The sequence below is a fragment of the Hyperolius riggenbachi genome, chromosome 1 (genome assembly GCF_040937935.1).
Source record: "Hyperolius riggenbachi isolate aHypRig1 chromosome 1, aHypRig1.pri, whole genome shotgun sequence".
Classification (NCBI taxonomy): domain Eukaryota; kingdom Metazoa; phylum Chordata; class Amphibia; order Anura; family Hyperoliidae; genus Hyperolius; species Hyperolius riggenbachi.
In genome coordinates, this window is record NC_090646.1 from 371,383,131 (window position 1) to 371,407,068 (window position 23,938).

Here is a 23,938-nt window from a genome sequence, read left to right on the forward strand (position 1 = left end):
TGTGTATGTATATGTATATGTATATGTATATGTATATGTATATATATATATATATATATATATACGCATTCATATATATATGCATTCAGTCTGCTAATTAAGATGCTGGCAGCCTGTTTGCATATAGCTAGCATAGGAGGTCAATTTTGACCACTGGTCAGTTTTGAGCATCTGAACTCAAAGTGCATCTGTAACTCTAAGTGTAAAGAAAATACAACGACCAAAATTAGACCAGAAATTGAACCAGAAGGGAACAGAAGGAACTGACAGAAAACTCTGCTTCTCTGGTTAGTTGCAAAAATGTTTAACCTAGTGTTTACTATCTGCCTGCTCTCCCCAGCCATCCTCAAATCTCTCCACACACTACATCCCCCTGCTGTCAGCAATATGCTGTACATTTCACCATCCCTCCTATCCACTCCACAGCTCGCCTCTCATGAGATTTTCTTGTACTTACAACCTCACCTTCCATGTCACACCACGTCTAAATATAAGTCTACACCGCAACTTCTGCTCCGCTATATCTGCCTTCTCCTCCTCCTTGTTGCTGGGGACATTTCACCTAACCCTGGACCCCCACTCCCCCCTGCTAATCACACTGTTTGCAATAAATCAAATTTCCCTCCCTGTTACTGTAACCTTATTAATATTCCACTCCTTCCCCCTACACCCCCTCCGATCTCGGCTGCCCTCTGGAATGCCCGCTCAGTCTGCAACAAACTGCCCTTTATCCATGATCTTTTCATTTCCAATGCTTTCACATTCTTTGGGATCACTGAAACCTGGCTGACCCCTTCTGACACAGTCTCACCTGCCGCCCTCTCCTATGGAGGTTTCCACTTTAGCCACACTCCTAGAGGTGGGAATAAGCATGGTGGTGGTGTGGGCATTCTCCTCTCAGACAAATGCTCCTTCAAGCCTCTTACTCCTATTCCCTCTCTCTCCCTGCCATCCTTTGAAGTCCATGCAGTCCGACTATACTCTCCCTTGAACCTCCAAATTGCAGTTATTTACCGCCCTCCAGGCCCTGCTTCTGTTTTCTTGGATCATTTCTCTGCCTGGCTTCTCCAGTTCCTCTCCTCTGACATCCCTACCATCATCATGGGTGATTTTAACATTCCTATTGACACCAATAACACTGTCTCCAAAAAACTTCTATCACTCACTTCCTCCTATGGCTTGTCTCAGTGGTCCTCTACCTCAACCCACACTGTTGGCCATACGCTTGACCTTGTATTCACTCGTCTCTGCTCTGTCACTGACTTTACTAATGATCCACTACCACTCTCTGACCATAACCTACTTAGCTTCTCTCTCTCCTCCTCTTTTCCTACCACCCTGGCACAAGCACGCTCACATACTCGAAGAAACTATCGCAATCTTGACATTCAAACTGTCTCTGATGCCCTGGCACCTCTCCTCAAACAATCCTTCACTGACCCAGACTCGGCTGCTATACACTACAACAGCTCCATTACAAAAGTCATGGATGACTTCACCTCCCTCGTCAATGCCCGCCCTCACCATGTCTGTCGCCAACCCTGGATGACCAAAACCACTAAACAGTTAAAAAGATGCTCTAGAGCAGCTGAACGGCGTTGGAGGAAAAGTAACACAAGTGAGGACTTCATCTTATATAAAATTGCCTTGAACAACTTCAGAAACACACTCTCTGTGGCAAAAAAGTCCTATTTTTCTTCCCTAATATCCGCCCATTTACACAATCCAAAACGCTTGTTCAGCACCTTCAACTCCGTTCTCCATCCCCCTCCTCCTCCTCCTTCATCTTGCTTATCAGCTGAAGAATTTGCAACATACTTCACTGATAAAATTGACAAAATCAGAAGTGAATTCTCCATGCGGCCCTCAAATCCCACCTCCACACCTCTCATTGACTGTTCTCTAACTGCCTTCTCTCCACTCTCTGAACACTCTCTTTCCTCTAAAATTGCCAAAGCTAATCTAACCACCTGTTCTTTGGATCCTATTCCCTCCCATTTCATTCCGCAGCTATCCTCATCTCTCTTGCCTGCACTAACAACGCTATTTAACCTCTCCCTCTCTACTGGCATCTTTCCGTCCCCACTCAAAAAAGCTGTTGTGACACCACTACTTAAAAAACCCTCTCTAGATCCTACCACACTTGCCAACTACCGCCCAGTGTCACTTCTCCCATTTGCATCCAAACTACTTGAACGCCATATACATGCAGAATTAAGCCATTATTTATCTGCTAACTCCCTACTTGATCAGTTCCAGTCTGGCTTTCGCTCTAACCACTCCACGGAAACAGCCCTTACCAAAGTGGCCAATGACCTTCTTACAGCCAAATCCAAAGGTCAATTTTCCATACTCATCCTTCTTGACCTGTCATCAGCATTTGATACTGTCGACCACACCTTACTCCTACAAATACTTTCAAATGTCGGAATAAAGGGTCTTGCTCTCACATGGTTATCTTCCTACCTCTCTGGAAGGTCCTTCACAGTCTCCTACTCAGATCAGATCTCTTCTACTCATGCTTTGTCTGTCGGGGTTCCCCAAGGCTCTGTCCTTGGTCCCCTCCTCTTTTCCATCTACATGCATGGTCTTGGTGATTTAATCAACTCATTCGGGTTTCAATACCACCTCTATGCAGACGATACACAACTGTACCTCTCTGCCCCAGACCTTAACTCCCTCCTTAAACGTGTTCCTGACTGCTTGTCTGCTATATCCTCCATGTCCTCTCGCTTCCTAAAACTTAACATGAGTAAAACGGAACTAATAATTTTTCCACCGTCTCTGTCCACCTCCCTGCCTGAAGTAACAATAAATGTTAATAACACTCCCATAACTTCAGTTCCCAAAGCTCGGTGCTTGGGGGTGATATTCGATTCATCTCTCTCTTTTATTACTCATGTTCACTCCATAACCAGCTCCTGCCATCTCCAACTCAAAAACATATCTCGCATCCGTCCCTTTCTCACTCAAGACACAACTAAAATGTTAATACATGCTCTCATAATTTCTCGTCTGGACTACTGCAACGTACTACTTTGTGGACTACCGTCTAACAAACTGGCCCCGCTCCAGTCAGTACTGAACTCAGCTGCTCGTCTCATTCATCTCTCTTCTCGATCTTCCTTTGCCGACCCTCTTTGTCAAGCTCTTCACTGGCTGCCAATTAACCAGAGGATTCAGTTCAAACTCCTAACCCTAACCTACAAAGCTCTCCACGATCTCTCCCCCCGGTACATATCCTCATTAATCTCCAGATACAAACCCAATCGCAATCTCAGATCGGCACATGATCTTCTGTTGTCCTCCTCTAGAATCAACTCCTCACATTCACGTTTACAAGACTTCGCACGCGCTTCACCCCTCCTCTGGAATGCCCTCCCACAACACATCCGTCACTCGCCAACCTTTGCTACCTTTAAACGCTCTCTAAAAACACACTTGTTCCGACAAGCATATGCTCTACCTTAGGCCACTTCCCTTTGTACTAAGACCAAATTGCACTCCTACTAGGTATCCTAAAACACAAAGCCTCTATATATTTGCTGCATACTACCCCTCCTCTTGTTTCCCCCCATTCCCTTTAGATTGTAAGCTCGCAAGGGCAGGGCTCTCTCCCCCTTTTGTGTCTTGGTAACCATTATACATTTTATTCATCATGTTAATTTTATCACTGTCATTACCAATTCTATAATTTGTATTTTGTATCATTCTTTGTATTTTGTCACTAATTATGTATCTTGTATATTGGTGTACACCATTGTCTGTATTATTATGTACCCCATGTTTGTTTCTTACTTTGTACAGCGCCACGGAATATGTTGGCGCTTTATAAATCAATAATAATAATAATATATATATATATATATATATATATATATATATATATATATATATATATATATATATATATATATATATATATATATATATATGCATAGAGTACGATTGCCACAGTATTTATCCCCTTCCTCTGCCATGCTAATCTCTTTTTATACAGAGCGCTGTTTATACAGCACAACATATACCCTTTTCCCTATGCTAAACATTTAAGCATTTACGTCACGCAGAGTGTCCTTTACACAGTGCAGCACATACCACAGAATGCTGTTTATATAGTGCATTTACTTATCCTATTGATATGATGCACACCGCTCTGTCCCCCTTTACACTTTTGGAGTGTTCCATTGATGCAGCCCTCCCTGGAACCATATACCACAGGACCATATAGCACATTTACATAGCTCCCAACTGCCCCTCTTTTGGAGGGACTGTCCCTCTTTGGGAGCCCTGTCCCTCTGTCCCTCTTTCCTCCTCATTTGTCCCTCTTTCAGGACTTTGTCCATCTTTCTATGTAAATATATCTATTTCTCTACCAAAAATGTTTGATTGACTCTAAACTTTATTCTCATCCTTTAAATTGATATATTACTAATTTTAAAATGTTAATATGAAGGAAAATGAACCAGGATAGAAAGGACCAGTGTGGTCTGAATTATAAAACAGCATATTTTTCTTATGAAATCTTTATGGTATGTGTGACTAGGGGTGTGACGGGGGCGTGATCAGGGGTGTGGCAGGGGCGTGGCTTAAGTGTCCCTCTTTCTCATCTCAAAAAGTTGGGAGGTATGCATTTATCTTTAGGCACATGTTTTTGTTCTTATTTATTAATGACATGCTATTTTTATAAGCAGTATGACACTGGGGCTATACTCCAGTGCAGCTGCATTTGTTTATTGTATAGTATGCCTAGCCTGAGATTTTAATGTTTAATCTTTTATATATATATTTTTCATGCAATTGTATAGCATTACCGTTTATACTTTTGTATTATGCACATATTTTAGCATGACCTCATGTAATAAAATAACTTTTGTTTAAATGGAACCACATCCGCTACACGTGCATGCAAATATATGCATGCAAATTTATGCAAAGCATTTGAGCGTTGAATGCACTACAGTCATGTATTTTGTGTGCATATTATAACCTTACTTAAATTGCATGTAACTGTTCTGCCACTGATAGTTGCCTCTGATAGTTGAAATCAAATTCTATATGCATAAATTTGTTTGAATGCTGTTATTTATTTTTTCATTCTCACTATACAATGTTGTCTGTAGTATTTGTTAAGGCTGCTTTCACAGTGGGATGTTACAGGCGCACGTTAGAGCAGTCTGTAACGCAGCCCAACTCACAGTAATCAAAAATCAATGGGCTGTTCACAGTGCCCACGTTGCGTTACAGTGTAACACTGGACGTTGTATGAAAGTGCAGCATGCTGTGCATTCTAAGTGGTTTTAGCCGTGTTAGACTGTTTGCACATGCTCAGTAATCTGTTGTTGTTTTTTATTATTGTTTTGTGCAGGAGAGGAGGGGAGAGTCCACTATTTTGGCCAGCCACATGGCTAATTATTATTCACTGCACTGCAGTGTTTACTTCCTGGAGCGGCCGCTGAGTGGGTGGCGGGACCATGTGATGCGGAGTGTTCAGATCACGTGGTCTCTGCAGTCTGTAGGACAAAAAAGGCGCACCAAGAGCCGCTTAACGCGGCTCTATGTAGCGTCCTCCTAATACCATCACCATGCGTTGCGTTAGGGGACGTTATGCGACCTTAACGTCCCCTAAAACGCAACGTCTTGGTGTGAAAGAGGCTTAAAGGTAGTATTATGATTTTGATATGCTGTTAGTGCTGTGGCATTAAAGAGACTCTGTAACAAATTTATCAGCCTTAGTTCTTCTATCCTATAAGTTCCTAGGCCTGTTCTAATGTGCTCTGGCTTACTGCAGCCTTTCCTAATTGCACTGTCTCTGTAATAAATCTTATCTCCTTTCCTCTGTCCCGTCTGTCGGGCTAAAGGTCCGTACACACGCCGGACTGGAGGCAACGACGGGTCTGTTGTCACCTCCCGCTGGGTGGGCGTTCCAGCGACAGTCCGACGTGTGTACAGTCTGTCGGCGGACTGATACGGCTGCTTCTGAGCGATCCGCCGGGTGGATCGCTCAGAAACAGCCGTATCAGTCTGCAGACAGACTGTACACACGCCGGACTGTCGCTGGAACGCCCACCCAGCGGGAGGTGACGACGGACCCGTCGTTGCCTCCAGTCCGGCGTGTGTACGGACCTTAAGGCTTGAATGTGTGGAATGTGCAGGGCTGCTTGTGATTGGATAGAAGCGATACACACCCTCTGCAGGCCCCCTGCACACTCTGTATGACTCACACACTCTGTTTATGTGAGCCCATCACAAGCTGGTTAGTTTGTTTGTAAACACTGCCTAAAACTGTTAATTACAAGCCAGGATTGCAGCAGAGAGTGGCAGAAACAGCACAGAGGGGCACAGGAGAAAATAAGGAATAGAATGGTATGCTTTTTAGTGTAAGAATATTAGAGTACAGATTCTCTTTAAGTGCCTTGTCTGATGATTGTAGGCAATGCTATTTGGCCTGAGGAAGTGGGTATGCAACCACGAAACGCGTTGCCAGTGCAATAAAATTCTATCAATACGTGAATTTGTCTTCATTGAGGTAAGCCACCTCACTTTTTTCATTTTATTTGTTTTTAACGCATTTTATCTTCTTTGGGCGCCTCTTTCACCTTTATCCTATGTCGTACCATAATTACTAATCACATAAGATATTTCATTTGCCTGGGCTTCCTTCCCGCACCCACCACTGACTAATGTACGTGATTTCATGCATGGTTTTGCACAATTGTGTATGCACTTCATCAATAAACAACGGACCCAACAGTGTCAATCTCTGCCTCCATCTCTTCTACTCAAATACACCAATATTGATTTCAGGTCAGAGCACACTACAGGACCGAATTGCATGTGTATCCACAGCCTATTCACCATTCTGTCTCCACCAGCCACACGGCCAACATCTATTGCTTTCTTTTCTACCATTACAATTAATATCTTGCAACCAATAATCCAATCATTATTTACTGGCTTTGCATTCCCGTCCCAAGTTTTCACAGAAAAGTAGGATACAGGGTTTTTTCTATTTTTATTTTTTAACTAAAATAGACAATCTTGTGTATGCAGATTCTCTACAAAGATGGTCAGCTGATGGTTATTGGAAAGCAAATCACTTTTGTTCCTTAATGCTAAGGTGGTGTCTGTATAGGCATCCCAAGCTCCCTGTTTCTCACAGAAATGTGCCAGTACAACTATTCCTTTATGGACCATTACCAACAGTTCAGAGAAACAGGTAGCAGTTATTTTTAATAAGAAATGAGGTAGCAACAAGTCTGCTAACATCTGAGGGTCAACAGTGGGCGAGAATTCAGTCTTTATTGATGCATGAAACAGGAAAGGGCTCATGCGTATCGGGCCAACATTCAGGCCTTAGTCTTGTTGCTGTCTCATTGTCTCTTACCTGATGTCCTGCATATGAGAGAGGTATGGGATTTTAAGCTGTTACTCCTTTCTTTTTCTATGCATGTTAAAAAACAGGGCAAGAACTTCATATAATGTTGTATGTTTCCCAAAATAAATGCGGTGGCTGCTGTGAATTATTTGGGCCAAATAGCCTAGCGGCTGCACAGTGGGTACTGGAGGACTGCAGGCCAGGCAGCAGAGATATAAAGAAACACTAATGGAAATTACTTATGTAAGCACTTACTATTTTGCTTTCATAAAAATTCCGGCAGTCCAGCAAAACCGTATCCTTTTGTTCAGGAGGACCTTCAAATAAATATTGTTCCACTCGTCTATGAAATATCTCTGGAGAAAGATGTGTAGCTGTAGAGGAAAAAAAAATACAAATTGTTATGGGACAGGAAAGCTCCACAGCATTAGCTATACATTAACTATACATAGCAACTGTTTCAGCATGTTTCGAATTATAGGTAACCTCATCCTCTCAACTATAACAGCACTCTGTAGGCTTTAGCAGAGAATTATTAAAAAATAGCATGGCCAGAGTTTTTCAATCAGATCACCGAATCTTAGAAATATTCAAAACTTAGGTGAATATTTTTTTCAAAAAGTACTTTTAATATTAGAGTTCTTCGCTCCTGTTAGCTTTAAAGAGAACCCGAGGCGGTCTGGGGGGCGGGGGGGTGGGAAGGTGGGAAGGGGATGACCTACTCACGCCCACTGGGGGTGTTGTTGCAGGCTTTCCCCAGCTGCCATTGGGCAGCTGTCTCTCCCTGCACGCTCCCTGCCTCCCTTCAGGCTGAGAGAGCATCTCGCTTTCCTTCTAGCGTCGTAACCCCAGAGGTCACAAAAATTAAAGTACGGAGGTATGGGCCACAGGAGCGGTGGAGAGCGGTGGAGATGGCGGCTACCTGATCCTACCTAACTTTATGTCCCCACTTCAGGGTCTCAGGACAAATAAACCCAAAATTGAATAATAACAATTCTGATAGAAAATCAGGTTGATAACTGAATATAAACAATGTATAGAGGGAAAGTGGTGAACGAGCTGCTTTGGCTTATTGCTCAGGCAAGCCCATATTCGCACAGGCAGAATACGGCTGTGATCGCTCGATGAGAACATGTTCAGAGGGTCCATGCATGGCAATGGTAGGTATGAGGAGCAGATGGGAAACCCCTGGAAACGCCACGCCTGAAATTGCACGCCAACTGCGCTGTTGATCCTATTCATTACAGTGAATGGGTCAGCGATGCGGTTTCCAAAAAATGCATACAGCAGTGCGATAGCACATCACACTGCTGTGCAGCGCATATGATGGGAACAGTAGAAGGTCAGTCTATGCCCCTCTACCATTTTTGCATGTCGTGGGAATGAGGCCTAACTGGTGAGACCTGTGCTTCCTGTGCAAGCTGTTGCATATTTACTGCATGGAAGTTACTGAACACTGTATTTTCATCTAGCTTGATCATTTGCTGAAGCACTGGGAAAAAAATGACTCCCAATTATTGACTGAATAAAGATATATTACTATAGTGTGCTTGATTGTGTATGAGTATGACAATTTCTGATATAGTAAACTTCTGATATATTAAACTACTTTGCCCGGTTGCTTAGAGTTTACTATAAAGGAATTCATAAAGGTATCCGTATTTCTGATGTGAGCAGGACAGCAGCGTGGTTTCCAGGAAGTGCGGGGCTAGCCAGACAGGAGAGAGTGAGACATAAAATTGCTGGACGTCACAGTGGATCGGTTGGCTGGGGAGCCCTGCGAGACACTAGCACTCCTGATATGCCTTAAAGAGAATATGTATTGTTAAAATTGCACAAAGGTAAACATACCAGTGCGTTAGGGGACATCTCCTATTACCCTCTGTCACAATTTCGCTGCTCCCCGCCGCATTAAAAGTGGTTAAAAACAGTTTTAAAAAGTTTGTTTATAAACAAACAAAATGGCCACCAAAACAGGAAGTAGGTTGATGTACAATATGTCCACACATAGGAAATACATCCATACACAAGCAGGCTGTATACAGCCTTCCTTTTTAATCTCAAGAGATAATTTGTGTGTTTCTTTTCCCCTGCAGCTATCTTCCACTGAAGTGTCAGGCTGTTTCTTCTTGCAGAGTGCAGGCAGCTCTGCCTGTATGTAATTCCTCAGTATGTGAAAGCCCAGCCAGCTCAGAGGAGGATTTATCCAGCTTGTAAAAGATAATAGAGCAGAGAGAAGCTGCACTAATCTAAATAACACACAGGCAGTGTGCAGAGAGGGGCCTGGAGGGGGGAGATGCATCACAGAACCACAACACTGAAGAACTTGGCAGCCTTCCAAACACAGGCTGACAAGTCTGACAAGAGAGAGATAAGTTGATTTATTACAGAGATGGTGATAGTAGAACGTGCTGCAGTAAGCCAGAGCACATTAGAATAGCTTTTGGAACTTGTAGGATGGAAAAAAAACGGATGAAATTTTTGTTACGGAGTCTCTTTAAAGAGACACTGAAGCGAAAAAAAAAAATATGATATTATGATTTGTATGTGTAGTACAGCTAAGAAATAAAACATTAAGATCAGATACATCAGTCTAATTGTTTCCAGTACAGGAAGATTTAAGAAACTCCAGTTGTTATCTCTATACAAAAAAGCCATTAAGCTCTACGACTTTCAAAGTTGTGGAGAGGGCTGTTTTCTGACTTTTATTATCTCAACTGTTAGTTAATTTTTTACTTTTCCTCTGCCAGAGGAGAGGTCATTAGTTCACAGACTGCTCTGAAAGAATCATTTTGAATGCTGAGTGTTGTGTAATCTGCACATATTAGAGAATGATGCAATGTTAGAAAAAACACTATATACATGAAAATAAAAATATGAGAATATTTTCTTTGCTGCTAATCTTCTAGTAATTATTCATAGTACACAACCAAATTATTATATCATATATTTTTTTTCGCTTCAGTGTCTCTTTAACCCATTGAGGGTCCATAAGTGCGCACATTAGTGCAGGCATTAGTCTATTCACTGATACTATGTGATGATGTTTTATGTTTTACATACTTTTTTTTATGGAGGATTTAGGCTTCTTGAACACAGGGACGTTACAGGCGCACGTTAGTGCAGCCTGTAACGCTCCCCCAACGCACAGCAATGCAATGCCCACGTTGCGTTACATTGTAACGCAGCAAAGTGCTACATGCTGTGCGTTCTACGCGGCTAAGTCGCGTTAGACTGTTTGCTCATGCTCAGTCATGTTGGGGAGGAGGGGAGAGCGGCCGGGCACATGGCTAATTAATATTCACTGCACTCAGTGACGTGTAGTGTTTACTTCCTGGAGCGGCCGCTCTGTGCGGCGATTGGCCGGGCGGGACCACGTGATGCCGCATGCGTCCAAGAGTACGCATCACGGCATCACTGACGCCAGAGTGAGCTGCACAACGCGTCTCACTCAGACGTCCACACCAGAGAGCACCAGGCGTTGCGTTAGTGGCACGTTATGTGCCCTATAACGTCCCCTAAACGCAACGTCCTGGTGTGTAACTAGCCTATAAGAAGTGATTTTATTGAGTCTTGAGCTGGTGTACCGTGATTTAAGGGAGAGCCCCCACCAGTGAAAGGGGTGGCAACAATCTGGTGAGCCGCTTGTACACTGGGGTTGCAGATTCATGTGTGTAGATGCACCTACACTAAAGGGGAAAGCATGTGTGACATTAATTAGACAGTATTACGCTATGATTAGTGATCTCTTATAGGAGACACCACCTCGAGTGCACAGCTGATATACAAGGAGGATTCATCTGTTTATAAGCCTACCTGTTTCTTTATAGCGAATTTTTTCTGGATCAACACCCAATGGCACTATTTCCTGGAAAACTCCAACGCGAAGGTCAGGAAAGCAATGAGCACCTCCTTCACTTGTCTGGAAAAATGAAAGTAAGCAATGCACATTATCAACAAATTATTCAAAAGACAAAAGCTATTTCTTGCTGCATGCGCGTGTTTAACAAAAATTCTTTTAGATGCACTGTGCATTTCATAGGTCAAATCTTTCTTCAAAAGGGTGGGGAAAACCGATATACCGTAAGCTTCAACAGAGGACTGAAGACCAGCGAACTGATGGAGCGAATAATGTTTCATGGGCTAAATGAACTTGACTCTACAGCGCAACTTGCTACCTCTCCGCTCTTCAGCTATTGGTTGGGTCAAGTCAGGTTTGACCCTATGACACCCAAAACAGAGAGAAGTATAAATACCAGTCTACAGTTTCCAGCATTTATATCCCAATTTTCCATCCTAATGCCTAGTACACACCATACAATTTTCTGTTAGATTTTTCTGTTACATTATCTGTAATTAGATTATTTTCTGTAAAGTACTGGTAGAGACTGGTCATTATCTCTGGTGCATTGTCTTCTGGTTATCTCCTGCTGAGTAGAACAATGCTTAATTGCTAGGCAGATAGATGGTTAGTGTGATGATTTGCTCAGCTGCCTGTGCAGGCAGGCAGCTTTTTGACCATTGTGTAGGTTTGCATGCTGCAGGACTCTGGAAAGAAGAGCTTCTGTCAGTTTTGCAGCTTGTGCTTGCTGAGGAATTTGCATACGTTGTCATGCAAATTGCCTGGCCACATTCATTGGAGGCGTGTACTATAAGTACTATGTCTTTCCCACAATGCTTGGCTGGTCATATGGATTCCCTCCTGTGAAACACTCTGGAGAGTGTCAGCCATGCTCTTTGTTTGAAGATCAGCTTCGAGTAATTCCTGGAAACTGTGCTAGGCAGGTTCCCTAGGGCAGTTAGGATTGTTATCTGTTTTGTCTGTTGCGATTGTCCTGTCCCAAAGGTGGTCGACAGGAAATCGTTCTGATCTCTGTTCTTGGAGTATAGCTGGTGCAGCGGTTGCTACCAGCTATCTCTTCTGATCTGTCTCACTGGGATCGCACTAGCATCTTGCGCTAGCGCTGTGGATCCTTCTGTTCTATCTCTTTGGATCGCGCTAGCATCTTTCGCTAGCGCTGTGGATCCTTCTGTTCTGTCTTCCTGGATCGCGCTGGCCACTTTCGCTGGTGCTGTGGATCCTGTCTCTCGCTTGTCCCTGTTTTCGTGTGTCTGTCTTGTCTGCTACGATCGCTTGCTGGAGGCTCGGTGAGGTAACCGTTAAGCAAGCGCTCGCGTCCTCTGTTTCATGTTTGTCTGTCGATGGTTAGTTAGGCGTGCTTGTCTCTATTGTGCTTATCACATGGAGACCGCGCATAACCGCGTGCACTGTTGCGAATTAGTGCGGTGTTCACGGTTAGCTAGCATTTGTTATTTTCCGCATCTCCTCATTGTATGATTTGCTGTGCCTTTGCTATCCTCGTATTCTGTTCTGATCTGCCTTGTGTCACTTCTGGCAATCGCCGTTCTTGCGGTTGCGTTTCTGTTTCGTATCTGCTGTTGTGTGTGCCCGGTCACGGGGTGGCGACTAGATTGGCGCACACACATACAACCTGTCCCTTTGCTCGTTCTCATTCGCAATCGCTTCTCTTGCGATTGCGTTCTGCGCTTCGTACAATTCCTGTCTGGCATTTGTGGAGGTACAGAGGATTGGTTCCTCTGCACTCCCCAGCGCCATCTGCCGACAGGAATTTCCCTCTACGGGTGCGTAGCACCTTTTGCTGGGTGCCTGCAATTATACGCTTGTGGAGGATTTCCGCCGTATCAGCGCACGCGTTGTGCACTGCTCACGGAAAAAGTTCCACAATCGTTACAGTTAGATAATTTCCAACATGTTGGAAATTATCTATCTGGCAGGTAAATCCAATGCTGGGCATACACGGGTGGATTCTCCTGATAATTTCCGACAGGTCTGATCAGCGAGGCGCTCGAGTCCCCGCTCGATATCCGCGGTCGGACAATGGGCAGAAAACGAGCGGAAGATAAGGAGCGTAAGCGGGGACCGATCCAGGTGCCAGCGGGGACGAGCGGGGATGCGCCAGGATCGAGCCAGCAGCTCAATCCGGTGCATAAATCTTACCGTGTATTCCCAGCATTACAGAAAATCTTACAGTAAATTGTATGGTGTGTACTAGGCATATGCCTTGCCTAGCACTCCAGTCTCCCACCTTGCAAATATACATCCCTGCCTTACCCTGACTGTGGTGAACATTATGGAAAGTCGTGCATAATCACCAACGATTTTCGTATGGTCCAGCACAATTACTGTCAGTCCTGTGTAAATGTACAAACAAATGTCTTTCCTTTCTCTTTTCTCCCCTCTGAGAGCATTGCAGAGTACAGTAACCTTCCCCCCATATCCTGTGTCAGGTCAGCAAAGAATTTCACACCTAGCTCTACCTCACGGGGAGGACCACTTCCTGCCACAGCCCTCTCTCCCAAAAGCCAGATCGAACTGACCAAATAAGAGCTCCCTCCAAAACCTTACACGCAGACAAAGGAAACTTTAATGTATTTGTAGTTCAAAATAGGCTTGTCACGGAAAGACAAAAAACAAATTTTCTGATAACCATAAGCCAGTTCTATCATTCACCTGAATTACAGTTCCCCAACTGTCAGGGGTCAGTCAGGAGAATACTTTATTCAGCCTACGTACAGCGCATGTGTAGCCTCAATCGATACAGGGTCGCAGGCTGCTTATGAATATAGCCTCGGATTTGCGATGCGCCAATCTGGGGCGGGGTCACACAGATTATTAATAAATGCTACATTTTCTTGCTCTGAGTCTGGGGGTGGCAACCTTGCTGCTAGGAGATAACCCCGCCTTCCCTCCACCTAGTTTGAAGGTAACCCAGCCCCAATTCTAAGACTGTATAAAAATGGGGCCAGCAGAGCCCGCCCTGTCCTTCCTCATTTCATCTGCTAAAGAAGAGCTTGGAGCATGTGTTCAATAAGGACCGAACTCGTGCTGCGTTTAAAGGACTCTTAACATTAATGCCTACCTTAACTGGACTTTGTTTTCTTCATTCTCCAAATGGACTGATCAGCTGTAACTACAGTAAGAACTTTCTGATTTTATCCCTTTTATTTTAAGGTTTGTGTCTATGCGTTAATCTGTGTAAATGTATGTAATGCAACTTTGTTATAAAAACGTTTAAAAATTGTTATGGTTACAATCTGTTCTGAATATACACAATCGTACATATTCTCCTGAAACCGCTACCCTGTGTGTAATAGAAATGTACCTTTATAACCCGTATGCGAGAACCCGGCCGAGATATAAAGATCTGACCCAGGCTCCTGCATACTGCTAAGGGTTAATAGAGCGTTCTCGAACTCCTAGTATAATTACAGTAGCGGGCTGTGTAACCCGCTTGGTGGCAGATATTTGAATTGTATGTGTGTGGTGAATCCTTTGGCGTCTGAACGCTCCCTCTGTGAGTCAGTTCATCAAATTGTGAAGTCGAGTTACCCTTCGTGATGAGCAAAATGACAGTGTGAGAGGATTTCTGATCGATTGACCCCATCCGCAGACCGGCCTTGCGGTCTGTGACACTGACCAATACACATAACCTCCTTTTGCAGACTTCACTTTCTTTGATTTGGGTGCTGGCTCACAGCTATTGAATGACCGTGTTCAACCATTGTATAATATCAAATATCTTTCACTCAACACAGTAAATAGCTGCTAATTTGTATGCCTTTCAACCTGCTTTGTGTATCGAGACAGCCCAGGTGTCATATATGCTTGGAGGAGGGGGGATTTTTGATTACCTAGATCTTTTTTAGATTATAACGGAATTAAAAAAGGTACTATTTAGCATGCAAAAAATGGCACAATATGTTTAAAATGCAATAAGCTCAATGAAGTTAAGAGAGTGAAAAACATGTTACCTTAAAATCTTCCAAACACATGTTATTCTTAAAAAGTGGGAACGACAGCATGGTGTTAATGTACGTTTTGGTGGAGAATTGGCTTCCTCCTACTGTACCATTTATTCCTTCAGTAGCAATTCGAATCTATTCATCAGAAAAATTAAAGTATTTTATTAATGCAAAATACATTCTTTGATAATCAATAGACTTCTCTCTTCCTAATGTCCTAATGTAATCAGTGGCAAGGAGATGCTAATTGTAAAATACCAAACAGATACACTCTATACAGGTATGCATGGGGGGGAATAAAAATAGTACCTTTTTCACAGTGCATGTTATATAAACAAAAAATAATGTGTCCATTGGCGTATTGGCTAACTTATCTTACTGTAGCAGTCAGCCTGCTGGCTCAGAAAAAGTTAAAAAACTTTCTGTAGCTAATAACTATCGAAGGACAAACATTTCCAACATGCATTTGTCAGGCATAATCCCATCAAATTTCTTGCTCCTTTTTATTTTTATGCATAATCATGTGACCAAACATGGGATTTGAAAAATATTTTCATGTTATGTCGTATGTGGGGGGGGGGGGGGGGGGGGGTCTGTCTGCAGCTCTTTCATGCAAGACACGTAATAACAGAGCTCCGTATTCTAGCCTCTAAAGCAGTGGTCCTCAAACTAAGGCCCGCAGGCGGCCCCCTGAGGCTTTTTTACTGCCCCCCACACAAAATGTATTACTTATAGATGCGGTCAGCTACATCTTTGAATATTGTTGGTCCGCATATACAATAGCAGTGCTGCCACCACCCAACCACATGAAAGCTAGAAAGCAGTAATTCGCTGGTTCCCAATCAAATTCCCCATCAGGTGACACTGCTGTCCAATTGGACTGCAGGTTGTCACCTGGGTATACTTCACTGTCTGGCCCGCGAAGACTTCTACATCATTTTATGTGTACTCCGGCCCCCTAGCAGTCTGAAGTATGTTGACCCGGCCCTCGACCCAAAATGTTTGGGGACCCCTGCTCTAAAGCAACACCACCCGCAGCCAGAAATCACCCCAAATCGACCCCAGAGATGGAGGAAACCCCAATGGTCATGGACACAAGCAACAAGCGCAAGATGGGGAGGACAAAGCTACAATAACTCCCGGAGCTTTTCACGGGCATGCGGGCCCACTGTACCAGCAAAGATGGCACTGTATCCCTCCTCCATGCGTCCTCCGGAGTAAATAACGCCATCCCCGCGGCAGCAGACTCTCCAGCCACAGCACGAAGGGGTGACTCATCACCCGATACCGCCTCTCTCTCTTCTCGTAGTCCGGTAAAGTCCCGACAGAGGATTGAAGAAGCCGGCGACCAGGTAGGCCAAACGCTAACCACAGAGCCTCAGGCTGCAGCAGCTCTCAGAGATGTTCCCTGCCACAGACCAAGCACTGACACAAGCGTATATGAAAGAGATGCTGCTCTCTTTCAAATCATCCCACTCACTTGAATTTACTGCTATAACTAACAACCTGCAAATCTCTCTCTCCTCACTGGGTGACAGAATAGCCAGCAATGAGGAACACATTGCAGCCCTCACTACAGAGCACAACAAGACTGTAGACTGCCTAGATGAAACACAAACAGACATTGCCTGGTTGAAATCTAAAGCTGCAGATTTTGAAGATCATAACTGCCGATGCAATTTAAAATTCAGAGGCATCGAGGAAACCATCACACCTCCTCAATTGAGAGAATATGTTACCAAATTAACGAAAACTGCTATGCCCCAACTTGCAGATATTGAAGCAGCCATAGAGAGGGTTCACAGATTGCCGAGACCAGCAAATATACCGGTTTCCACACACAGAGATGTAACCTGCTGCTTCCAATTCTACACCACTAAAGAGAATTTACTTTACAAGTTATTCGTACAAAAGGATCACTGCCTGAACCTTTCACCCACGTCACTCTATACTATGATTTGTCCCAAGCCACCTTGGCTAAACGCAGGGAATTTCAATACATTACAAAAACCCTCCAGGAGCATAAAATCCAATATCGCTGGGGCTTCCCCACCAAGCTTCTAATACCGCATGAGGGGAAAATTCTATCCATCACGTCCACAGCAGAAGGCTATAAGCTACTAAAGTCATGAAACCTACCTATGCCTGATACATCAGGGAAACCTGACAAACCCAAAGAAGTGTCCAAAATCTCCCAATCCTGGCAACGAGTAGCCTGAGAGGCCACAAGAATACACCTAAACCGTTCCTCCTAATACCACCTAGCTGGACACTGATTTCTGGACTTCCAGAGGTCCAGCTAATGTCCCCAAATGGAGAATTATATTACAGTCCAAGTACTCCCAATCCTAGACTATGTTCTGCAAACTGCACAAAGTACTTATTTATACGCTTCAACCCTGATCTCTCAAATGGTCTATCTTCCCCTACATTCCTTCCCTTGCCCAGGCCAGAGCCTTCTACCAACATTTATAATCTACATCCTCCTAAGATGTTTCTACCACATCACCTTCTTCATCATCACCCTACCTAAGAAATGGCTATAGTAACCTCAAACGCCAAAGGGCTTAATAACCCTATCAAGAGGCACGCCTTATGGAAAGAATCTCTCGCCCATAACACGGACCTACTCTTTGTCCAAGAAACCCACCTATTAGACTCTAATTCTTCCCTTTGCCACCATCCATCCTACTCCAATATCATTTTAACAACTTCAACAAAAAGAAACAAGGAATCTTAATAGCACTTCATAATAACCTTGCTGTATCAATTCAGTCAACTGAAAAAGATCCTCAAGGACGTTTAATTCTCTATATTGGCACTATCAATAATGTTGAAGTCACCCTTCTCAACATTTATGCACCTAACTCAGGTCAATATAAATTTATCAAGAGACTGATCACCAAAGCCAAATCAATTAAAAAAGGAATGCCAATAATAGGTGGGGACTTCAATGCTATTTCAGATCAATCTCTAGGTACCTACAATCGCCGCTCTAAATCCCCTAACACCCTCTCTAAACTCATCCATAAAGAGGACCTTTATGACACCTGGAGAGCTTTACACAGTTCAGAAAGGGACTACACCTTTTTTTATCATATACACAACAGCTATACAAGAATTGACTTTTTCCTAACAGACCGATATACCCTACAAAAGGTTCAAGAATCGGAAAAATTACCCCATTACCTGGTCGGACCACGCCCCATTCACTCTCAAGCTACTCCTGGCCCCTTCCACAACAAAACCTTCCTTGTGGAGACTGAATACATCAATCCTTTTACCAACCAAAATATGTGAAACTAATTGAAGAGAAACTAATTGAAGAACAAATTAATGAATTCTACAGTATTAATGACATGGGGAAGTTAGAGGGAGCACAGTATGGCAGGCTCATAAAGCCTTTTGATAAAACTGGGATCTGCAGCTAAACGGGCCAAAACATAAAAAAATAACAGACCTCCTAACAAAAATTAAAACCAAAGAATCTGAAAACAACCAGAACCCATCCCCTACACTTATCAAAGAGCTTTTCTCTTTACGTCACCAACTTAGACTAGCACTATCTGAAGAATATGAATTCCATATATCCAGATTAAAATTCAATTATTACCATCAACATAAAGCTAGCCTTTTACTTGCTAAATTAATCAAAAACAGACAAGCCAAAGCAAAGATACATAAATTAGTGCATCCTTTCACACAAAAGAGTTTAACTAATCCCCAAGACATAGCCCAACGCATTTTAGCGATTTCTATAGCTTTTTATATAATCTAAAAGAAGACCCATCCACCCCCCAACCAAATACTTCAATCATAGAGAAATTTCTTGGACAGATCAATCTCCCTACTATCACAGAACAGCAAAAAAGTAACCTAAACTCCCCAATCTCTGTCTCAGAAGTCCTAAACACTATCAACAAATTTAACTACTTCCCGACCGCCGTATAGACAAATGGCGGCCGGGAAGCAGACGCCGCAAGGACCGCCGTATTGACAAATGGCGGCGGTCCTTGTTTGGGCATGGGCGGAGCGATCGCGTCATCCGTGACGCGATCCTCCGCCTCCGCCTGTCGCCGCTCACTCGCCGCAACATCCCGCCGGCCATACGGAAGCGCCGGCGGGATGTTAACCCGACGATCGCCGCATACAAAGTGTATAATACACTTTGTAATGTTTACAAAGTGTATTATACAGGCTGCCTCCTGCCCTGGTGGTCCCAGTGTCCGAGGGACCACCAGGGCAGGCTGCAGCCACCCTAGTCTGCACCAAGCACACTGATTTTCTCCCCCCCCCGCCCCAGATCGCCCACAGCACCCATCAGACCCCCCCCTGCCCACCCCCCAGACCCCTGTTTGCACCCAATCACCCCCCTAATCACCCATCAATCACTCCCTGTCACTATTTGTCAACGCTATTTTTTTTATACCCCCCCCCTGCCCCCTGCTCCCTCCTGATCACCCCCCCACCCCCCAGATTCTCCCCAGACCCCCCCCCATGCACTGTATGCATCTATCCCCCCTGATCACCTGTCAATCACCTGTCAATCACCCGTCAATCACCCGTCAATCACCCATCAATCACCCATCAATCACCCCCTGTCACTGCCACCCATCAATCAGCCCCTAACCTGCCCCTTGCGGGCAATCTGATCACCCCCCCACACCAATAGATCGCCCGCAGATCCGACATCAGATCACCTCCCAAATCCATTGTTTACATCTATTCTCTCCTCTAAACACACACTAATTACCCATCAATCACCCATCAATCACCCCCTATCACCACCTGTCACTTTTACCTATCAGATCAGACCCTAATCTGCCCCTTGCGGGCACCCAATCACCCGCCCACACGCTCAGATTGCCCTCTGACCCCCCCTTATCAATTCACCAGTGCATTCATTACATCTGTTCTTCCCTGTAATAACCCACTGATCACCTGTCAATCACCTATCACCCATCAATCACCCCCTGTCACTGCCACCCATCAATCAGCCCCTAACCTGCCCCTTGCGGGCAATCTGATCACCCACCCACACCATTAGATCGCCCGCAAACCCGCCGTCAGATTACCTCCCAAATCTATTCTTTACATCTGTTATCTTCTCTAAACACCCACTAATTACCCATCAATCACCCCCTGTCACTGCTACCTATCAGATTAGACCCCTATCTGCCCCTAGGGCACTCAATCACCCGCCCACACCCTTAGAACGCCCTCAGACCCCAGCCCTGATCACCTCGCCAGTGCATTGCTTGAATCTATTCCCCCCTCTAATCACACCTTGAGACACCCATCAATCACCTCCTGTCACCCCCTAGCACACCTACCCATCAGATCAGGCCCTAATTTGCCCCGTGTGGGCTCCTGATCACTCGGCCAAACCCTCAGATCCCCCTCAGACCCCCTTCCGATCACCTCCCCAGTGCATTGATTGCATCTATTTTCCCCTCTAACCACCCCCTGAGACACCCATCAATCACCTCCTGTCACCCCCTAGCACTCCTATTCATCAGATCAGGCCCAATACAACCTGTCATCTAAAAGGCCACCCTGCTTATGACCGGTTCCACAAAATTCGCCCCCTCATAGACCACCTGTCATCAAAATTTGCAGATGCTTATACCCCTGAACAGTCATTTTGAGACATTTGGTTTCCAGACTACTCACGGTTTTGGGCCCGTAAAATGCCAGGGCGGTATAGGAACCCCACAAGTGTCCCCATTTTAGAAAAAAAGACACCCCAAGGTATTCTGTTAGGTGTATGACGAGTTCATAGAAGATTTTATTTTTTGTCAAAAGTTAGCGGAAATTGATTTTTATTGGTTTTTTTCCACAAAGTGTCACTTTCCGCTAACTTTTGACAAAAAAATAAAATCTTCTATGAACTCGTCATACACCTAACAGAATACCTTGGGGTGTCTTCTTTCTAAAATGGGGTCACTTGTGGGGTTCCTATACTGCCCTGGCATTTTAGGGGCCCTAAACCGCGAGGAGTAGTCTAGAAAACAAATGCCTCAAAATGACCTGTGAATAGGACGTTGGGCCCCTTAGCGCACCTAGGCTGCAAAAAAGTGTCACACATGTGGTACCGCCGTACTCAGGAAAAGTAGTATAATGTGTTTTGGGGTGTATTTTTACACATACCCATGCTGGGTGGGAGAAATTTCTATGTAAATGGACAATTGTGTGTAAAAAAAATCAAACAATTGTCATTTACAGAGATATTTCTCCCACTTAGCATGGGTATGTGTAAAAATACACCCCAAAACGCATTATACTACTTCTCCTGAGTACGGCGGTACCACATGTGTGGCACTTTTTTACACCCTAAGTACGCTAAGGGGCCCAAAGTCCAATGAGTACCTTTAGGATTTCACAGGTCATTTTGCGACATTTGGTTTCAAGACTACTCCTCACGGTTTAGGGCCCCTAAAATGCCAGGGCAGTATAGGAACCCCACAAATGACCCCATTCTAGAAAGAAGACACCCAAAGGTATTCCGTACGGAGTATGGTGAGTTCATAGAAGATTTTATTTTTTGTCACAAGTTAGCGGAAAATGACACTTTGTGAAAAAAAACTATTAAAATCAATTTCCGCTAACTTGTGACAAAAAAATAAAAACTTCTATGAACTCACCATACTCCTAACGGAATACCTTGGGGTGTCTCCCTTCTAAAATGGGGTCATTAGTGGGGTTCCTATACTGCCCTGGCATTTTAGGGGCCCTAAACCGCGAGGAGTAGTCTTGAAACAAAAATGACCTGTGAAATCCTAAAGGTACTCATTGGACTTTGGGCCCCTTAGTGCAGTTAGGGTGCAAAAAAGTGCCACACATGTGGTATCGCCGTACTCGGGAGAAGTAGTATAATGTGTTTTGGGGTGTATTTTTACACATACCCATGCTGGGTGGGAGAAATACCTCTGTAAATGACAATCTTTTGATTTTTTTTACACACAATTGTCCATTTACAGAGGTATTTCTCCCACCCAGCATGGGTATGTGTAAAAATACACCCCAAAACACATTGTACTACTTCTCCCGAGTATGGCGATACCACATGTGTGGCACTTTTTTGCACCCTAACTGCGCTAAAGGGCCCAAAGTCCAATGAGTACCTTTAGGATTTCACAGGTCATTTTGAGAAATTTCGTTTCAAGACTACTCCTCACGGTTTAGGGCCCCTAAAATGCCAGGGCAGTATAGGAACCCCACAAATGACCCCATTTTAGAAAGAAGACACCCCAAGGTATTCCGTTAGTAGTATGGCGAGTTCATAGAAGATTTTATTTTTTGTCACAAGTTAGCGGAAATTGATTTTAATTGTGTTTTTTCACAAAGTGTCATTTTCCGCTAACTTTTGACAAAAAATAAAATCTTCTATGAACTCACCATACTCCTAACGGAATACCTTGGGGTGTCTTCTTTCTAAAATAGGGTCATTTGTGGGGTTCCTATACTGCCCTGGCATTTTAGGGGCCCTAAACCGTGAGGAGTAGTCTTGAAACGAAATTTCTCAAAATGACCTGTGAAATCCTAAAGGTACTCATTGGACTTTGGACCCTTTAGCGCAGTTAGGGTGCAAAAAAGTGCCACACATGTGGTATCGCCGTACTCAGGAGAAGTAGTATAATGTGTTTTGTGGTGTATTTTTACACATACCCATGCTGAGTGGGAGAAAGATCTCTGTAAATGGACAATTGTGTGTAAAAAAAATTAACAAATTGTCATTTACAGAGATATTTCTCCCACCCAGCATGGGTATGTGTAAAAATACACCCCAAAACACATTATACTACTTCTCCTGAGTACGGCAATACCACATGTGTGGCACTTTTTTGCAGCCTAACTGCGCTAAGGGGTCCAAAGTCCAATGAGCACCTTTAGGCTTTACAGGGGTGCTTACAATTTAGCACCCCCCAAAATGTCAGGACAGTAAACACACCCCACAAATGACCCCATTTTGAAAAGTAGACCCTTCAAGGTATTCAGAGAGGGGCATGGTGAGTCCGTGGCAGATTTCATTTTTTTATGTCGCAAGTTAGAAGAAATGGAAACTTTTTTTTTTTTTTTTTTTCTCACAAAGTGTCATTTTCCGCTTACTTGTGACAAAAAATAATATCTTCTATGAACTCACTATGCCTCTCAGTGAATACTTTGGGATGTCTTCTTTCCAAAATGGGGTCATTTGGGGGGTATTTATACTATCCTGGAATTCTAGCCCCTCATGAAACATGACAGGGGGTCAGAAAAGTCAGAGATGCTTGAAAATGGGAAAATTCACTTTTTGCACCATAGTTTGTAAACGCTATAACTTTTACCCAAACCAATAAATATACACTGAATGGGTTTTTTTTTTATCAAAAACATGTTTGTCCACATTTTTCGCGCTGCATGTATACAGAAATTTTACTTTATTTGAAAAATGTCAGCACAGAAAGTTAAAAAAATCATTTTTTTGCCAAAATTCATGTCTTTTTTGATGAATATAATAAAAAGTAAAAATCGCAGGAGCAATCAAATAGCACCAAAAGAAAGCTTTATTAGTGACAAGAAAAGGAGCCAAAATTCATTTACGTGGTAGGTTGTATGAGCGAGCAATAAACCGTGAAAGCTGCAGTGGTCTGAATGGAAAAAAAGTGGCCGGTCCTTAAGGGGTAGAAAGCCCTAGGTCCTCAAGTGGTTAAATCTCAAAAAGGCCCCAGGCTCGGATGGATTTTCCAATGAATA

At 43.8% G+C, this 23,938-nt stretch overlaps 1 protein-coding gene across 3 annotated transcripts in view; it reads right to left on the reverse strand.

The window, feature by feature from the left end:
• Window positions 1-23,938, reverse strand: part of TSTD2 (thiosulfate sulfurtransferase like domain containing 2) — a 131,613-nt gene that overhangs the window by 15,093 nt on the left and 92,582 nt on the right. For all 3 annotated transcript variants that reach the window (XM_068234321.1, XM_068234322.1, XM_068234320.1), the window contains 3 exons: window positions 15,212-15,337; window positions 11,195-11,300; window positions 7,634-7,752 (listed from right to left, as the gene is read on the reverse strand). In XM_068234321.1, the coding sequence (XP_068090422.1) occupies window positions 7,634-7,752; window positions 11,195-11,300; window positions 15,212-15,337 (351 nt within the window). The remainder of the gene's footprint in view (window positions 1-7,633; window positions 7,753-11,194; window positions 11,301-15,211; window positions 15,338-23,938) is intronic.